This window comes from Hemibagrus wyckioides, linkage group LG03 (assembly GCF_019097595.1).
Source record: "Hemibagrus wyckioides isolate EC202008001 linkage group LG03, SWU_Hwy_1.0, whole genome shotgun sequence".
NCBI classification, from domain to species: Eukaryota; Metazoa; Chordata; class Actinopteri; order Siluriformes; family Bagridae; genus Hemibagrus; species Hemibagrus wyckioides.
In genome coordinates, this window is record NC_080712.1 from 27,922,240 (window position 1) to 27,928,736 (window position 6,497).

At 40.9% G+C, this 6,497-nt stretch overlaps 1 protein-coding gene across 1 annotated transcript; it reads left to right on the forward strand.

Moving 5' to 3' along the window:
• The first annotated feature begins 453 nt into the window (after positions 1-453).
• Positions 454-1,991, forward strand: olig3 (oligodendrocyte transcription factor 3). Its single transcript, XM_058386043.1, has one exon. It carries the CDS (start codon positions 484-486, stop codon positions 1,258-1,260), a length of 777 nt encoding a protein of 258 aa, XP_058242026.1. The 5' UTR covers positions 454-483; the 3' UTR covers positions 1,261-1,991.
• Positions 1,992-6,497: the final 4,506 nt, after the last annotated feature.

Consider the following 6,497-nt stretch of genomic DNA (forward strand, 5'->3'; position numbering starts at 1 on the left):
GTGAGCTGATTAATCTGACCCCCGGTATTATTTTAAAAGTGTCGAGGAGAATTGTTCAAGCAGCTTTTGGTCTCAGAGTATCCTGGACTGAAGTGTCCCCCCCTCCCACAGCGGTGTTACAATGAATATGAATAGCTGCTCCTTTGCTCGATGGGACAGTGAAAGCGCAGCGCCGCGGATAATGGGCACGTCATCCTAACGAGGTCTTTATGAATGGGGGCTTCTTTTGTTCCGGCTTCTCTCAGTCCTCACTATAAATGCCAGAGTCCCGCGATCGCTCGCCAAATAGCAGGTTGTGCATCCACGGAACCAAGTCGACACAGTTCCTTGATCAGTTACCGGTAACACAACTCACTACAGAAACGTGGAAAAGGAAAGAGAGACTACATAATAGGGGAAAGAAAATCAGGTGACAAAACAGGAGTGACTTAAAAGCAGAGGCAGAGTGAGAGACGGCCTCCCTACTCGAACCGAGGTGATAAAATGAATTCGGACTCTGGTTCGAGCAGATCCTCCTCGCCGGACGTGGACGAGATGTACGCGCGCAAGAGTTTCGCGTCCTCGGGCCAGAACGAGTTCACAGCCATGGCCAGTGAGCACTTGTCGCGAGCCGCCGGCGTGGACAGAACATCAGCGAGCGTCGCCAGCAAATACAAGCTCAAGAAGCAAGTCACCGAGGAGGAGATGCAGCAGCTGCGCCTGAAGATCAACGGGCGGGAGCGCAAACGCATGCACGACCTGAACCTGGCCATGGACGGCCTGCGAGAGGTCATGCCGTACGCGCACGGGCCGTCAGTGCGAAAGTTGTCCAAGATCGCCACGCTGCTACTGGCGCGGAACTACATCCTAATGCTCACCAGCTCTCTGGACGAGATGAAGAGGCTGGTGGGAGAGATCTACGGCGGTGGCCATCACGCAGCCTTCCATTGCGGCGCCGCGGCGAGTCACGGGACCGCGCACGCGCCCGGTCCCGCAGCACCCACGGTGCACCACGCACTGCTCGGAGGCGCTCTAGCACCGCCTACATCCTCCGCCGCCGCTCTGTCTGCCGCTCTGCCCGCGCTCGGCTCCATTCGGGCGCCTCAGACCTTGATGAAAACGCCACCGACGCCTCCGCTCCAAGTTGGCACCGGCTTCCAGCACTGGGCAGGACTGCCGTGTCCCTGTGCCATCTGCCAGGTGCCGCCACCCGTCGCACACGTGCCCATCACCTCCACGGGACTCACGAGACTTTCCGCCGACAAGGAGGCGATGAAGTGACTATATCCAAATGTCATCATGTAAATTGTATATGGGCTGGACTCGAAGAAAAAAAAAAGTAAATTGCATGATGTGTATTGTTTGTATAGGTGCTCTTTTGTTTATTTTATTTTCACGAAATCAGAATTCACTCCTTGTAACAAGGATCTGGTCAAATGCATTGTAAATGAATTTGCTTGCGCGTACTTAATCTACTGTAAATAATCTGAAGGCACACTCTGAAGATCTACATGTTTAAATGTTAGCTGCGCTTTCAAATGTTGCTTTGTTGTTGTTGCGAGCAACAGTGCTTGTTGATGGTGAAAATGTGTGAGGAAAGTTGGATGCGCATCTTTACGCAAGAAGGGCAAAAGGAAGTTCATGAAGTGCCGTGTGTTCCTTGTAACAAGGATTGTCAAAGTCTCACAGGAGAAAACTGTGCGACTGTGTTTTGAGTTTGAAAAAGAAATCGTATGTTTGTCTGTTTGACGATTTTAATGTATGAAGTGTGAAAGCAATTGAACTCGGCGTGACGTTTTGCTGTGCGCGTTCATGTGTTCAATAGGTTCCATTTCTTTCCGCATGCCCGTCGGGTTAAAGCAGTTTCTATACCTACAGCATGATTTCTATCTTTCTGTTTCTTTTTTTTCAAAATCCAAAATCAAATTTTGTGCTTTTTTTGGTTTTGTTTTGCCAGAGACTACTGCCGTCTTTATTTTTGTAAATTCTTGATGATAAATGAGATATTTATTATTGCCCAGTGATCCTGGACAACATTTCAATAAAACACTTAAGAGTTAAAAAATCTTTTGTCCTGCTGTGGTCAGTTACATGCTGCATGAGTTAATGAGCTCGTTAGCAGATATACAGTTTGTAAAAATGATAGTACAGTTAACATGTTAAATTAGGGCATAATAGATCAACTTCAAGGCCTGAACTAACTTTTTTCTTTATTTCAGTGATTAGAGTGATACAGAGAGGTATAGAAGACAGCTTGGATGTAGTGCAGAAAGATTTAAATTAGAAATGTACATGTAAAATTATTTAGTTAATTGAAGTAATACTGTAGCTGAATTTGCAGTGCAGAAATTTATTAGACTAATTTAATTTGATTATTTTTTTCAATCGATTTTAGTAAACTAAATCCATAAAACAACATTAGATTAAAAAAACCTAATAATTATAATAATTATAATGGTAGCAAAAGCATCTTTTCTTCTTATTTTTGTCCTCAACGTCAATAATGCTGTTATTATTATTATTATTATTATTATTATTATTATTATTATTATTATTATTATTCCAAAAAAATATTAGGTAAAAAAAATACTAGGCTAAATTTTGTTCTAAAATCTTTTAATGAAGCCTAATGTTTAAAGCGCATTAGTGTTGTAGGGTGCTTCTGAATGGATTAGAAGGACTGAAACCATATAGTGTTGTACAAAAGGCAGATCTTCAGCCTCTAGGGTCCTTTTCACACTTATCCGATAGACAGCAGCTAAACGTGTGTTTGTGGAGATTACAAATTAATTGTTCATAAGAGAATGGAAGAAGAAATCATCAGAGAGCGCGCGCTCGGATTACAGGTCCGAAATACAGGGGATGATCAGTCAGGAGCAGGGAAATGAGTGAAAAGCTCTTTACTATAAACTAAAGCAGAGTAATAAAAAGAAATCTTTGCACTATTATGAATAAAAAGCAAAAAAAGGTGTAATCATTTGATACTGGGTAATAAAGGCAAATTAAAATAAAAGCTGTGAGCGATTTTGGAGATAACGCACTTTTTGCATAAAAAAATAAAATGAAATAAATTAAAAAAATTTTTTTTTTAAAAATATATAAAAAAAAATATATATATATATATATATATATATATATATATATATATATATATATATATATATATATATAAAACACCTAAAACAAAGAACACCATCGCACATTAAGGTTCAGGAGAAACCTATGGTTAAATATTGACTTGTTGGTAAATTAGACAAATCTTGTTTTTGTTTTTTTGTTTTTTGTATCTCTCTGTGCGTCTTCATTTATTTCGCTTAATTACAGTTTTGGTGTTAAATAAAAAATCCTCCCCTGCTGGAGCCTCATTAACCATGTGGACTGCAGAGGTACAACGACTCTGCAGTGAGCAGAAGATTTGCTTTATTAAACTTTGTAGAGTTTATCTTTCCAGAGCGTGTCCAGAATCCTTAAAAAAGCCAGATTAATCGCTCCTGATCCCCCCCTCCTCCCCCTCCCCTCTGTTTTCTTATTATTATCATGATTACATGTTCTCAGCAGAAGCGTTGCAAATAATTCCCTATTAGTTCTCCTGATTTGCACCTGATTTTCTCATGCCTCGGAATTTAAGGGAGACGGAATGGTCACGTTATGATTGTAGAGTGTTGATGCATTTCGATTCACAATCTTGTGTGTTCACATTGAAATCGTTATCTGAAATCTGCTTTTCAGTATAGTATCTCTGATTTCTGCTGTCAAGTAAGAAAAGGCTCTGTGATTTTTTGTTGGAACCACAAAGGGTTCCGTATAGAGCCTACTTATGAACCAACTGAAGAACCCTTGTGTATGTAGAGTGTATCTATATATCTGTCTGCATTTATACTATGCAATCTGTTATATATTCTAGGGTGGAGCCATAAATACATAAGGGTCATGAGGCTATAAAGGCTCCTGGAACATTTCCTCATGGCCTCAGTAAAAAAAAAAGAAAAGAAGCGACCACTCTGTTAAGTGGAGCCCTCTCTATTCTTTAAATTGACAAATGACCAGTCCTCGCCAGTGGACACACCTGTTACTGGAAGCACTTGAGATTTTCTACAAGGAAAATTGTAGAAGGTCCCTAACAAAGGGCATGGGTGCTAACGACACCATGTCAGAGCTCAACTTGTGCTGGCCGACGCTGGGGGCTGCAATTGAAAATAAATTTTGTCTGAAAAAGGGCGCGCGGGGGCACACAGGAGAAACAGCCAGAACAAAAGCAGTTGTGGGATAAGTTATTGACTCCTCTGACAGGATGAATGCAGTTCATTATGCCCTGCCAGTTAACACCGTGGTTTGCGTCCCGGCCTGCATTAGGCGGCAGGTGCAGGAGCCATTTTGCACCGTCCCAGGGGGGGAAAATGCCTGAGGCCTGTCATCAGCTGATTTCATAGACAAATGTTTGCACCGCACAGCTAAAACAGAAAGCATATTTCCATCATAAGAGCGTTTTGCAACAGCCATTAGTGTCGCCACTCATTTGCATGCTAATTGGGCTGTTAACGCAGTAAATGTCTACACTTCCTTGTTTCTGTAACACAGTGGTGTGGTTTAAACCTTATACATTCATTCATTTCCATAGGCCTGGTAATTTTATTGGGACTTTGTTCAACCATCTTCACATGATCTGATTTAATATAATCGGAGCCATTATCAGTCTGTTGGAAGCAGGGTTTGCCTTTATAGCCCAATCAAACAAATCTCCGGCAGTTCTGTAGTTCATTGCGACCAAAAGCATTTGTTAGCACATCGTAAATTACAGGACAATTTATTGGTGCTCTTCTGGACCAACTTCAATGCAAATGCAAACCAGACAACTTAATCAATTAGAAATAGAGGAAACCTGGAGCCAAACTTGACGGAGAGGAACAACTGAAAAGTGAGTCTTTTTATTGGTGAGTCAATCTACAGCATCCAAGTCGGTGTTTGATGTCCCTTTAGCTCGAAAAACGCAATGGCAAAAGGAGTGTGCGCTCCCCAATATCCTCCCACTGTGTCTGACAGATGGCGTTCACTAGTTGGCCATAAATGGCTGTCACAGAGTGTTTGTCTGTCTGCCAGAGCCTATGAATAAGGGACTCCCTAGGAGAATGTTACTGCCCCGACATCGCCCGAAAACTAACCGTGCTTGATTGTCAACCACCAACACGTGAGGCCCTCACACCACCCAGCCTTCTGCTCTGATACCGAAAAGGTTTGGGGGAGCAGGTGCGATCAAGGGAAGTGTATTTAGTTAAATCATATGCCAGCACATGCTTCAAAGCTGCCATGGCTAATGTCGCTCAGGGCAAACGTCCTCTGAAAGATAGAAGATTCATGGCCTGGCCTCTGCTACTCCTCACAGTGTGTAATATTTGGACAGCTTGAGGATGGTGTCGTGAAATTCTTAAAAAACCAACGCAATCAGATGGTTATCTCCTTATATTACTACCTATTATAATAGATGCAGAATGGGGAAAAGGACACCAATAATTAATCATTGTTATAAAACCATTCTTATCCAGATGTGAGCCATCATTACATCTTGCTTATTAGCCCCAAACGAATGCACCGAAAAGAAAAGTGCTGAAGGAGCTGAACTGAACTCAATTAAAAATCTCTTTAGGACCTTATATTGGTCAGTAGATTTTGTGGAGTTAGTCATAAAATTGTGTTAGCTTTATTGGCTGCAAGAGTTTTGAATTAAAATATAAAATCGTATTACAGAGTGGACGAATCACTAGATTGGGTGCCTGAGTTATTAGTTATTTATTCATAGTTGCCTGGTGGACAAGTGGGTTTAACAACCTGGAAAAGGAAACACTGTACTCTTTACTGGATGCTATTAATTATAGTGTAGATTACTTGTTCTGAATCCCACTCCATGCTATGCTACACATCAGATTTTTCTAAATGATGAACTGCCAGATTTGACATATATATTTCGTAAACATGATCTGGTAGATGAGAAACTTTGTTAGATGAGGATAATGATCATATACTTATAATATTGAACTATGTAAGTGCTTCATCCAGCATACATACTGGACGGAAGCTGTTGAAGCTATTTAACGGCATGTAAAACAATCGTTGGATTCCCCAAGACTCCAAGACTAAAATAAGATCCATATTTATTTGATCGTATATTAGACTTTATAGTAATTCTATAGACTTCAACAGTAATTCTATTTTAGGGGAGACATGTTTACTATAGACAACAGTGTATTGTTCAGCTTATTCTGGATCCACTCTTGACAGAAGTGGATCAATGCCAGCCATGTGCCAGAGGAAATTGGTCACAGTGGGTAATTTGTCGATCAGCATCTAATCGCCCCAAAAGTGAGCAGCAACTTCCTCCAAATATCATAGAATGTATAAAGAAAAATATCTAAATATCTTATTAATTGTTTACAAATATTTTGTTTTAATTCTGTAGCTTATTGAATTTCACACATTTGACACATTTCATTGCACAACAACGAAAATGCCCTAAATCCTGGATA

Coding starts and splice junctions, on each gene's coding strand:
- olig3 (XM_058386043.1), top strand. CDS start 484: ATGAATTCGGACTCTGGTTCGAGCAGATCCTCCTCGCCGGACGTGGAC.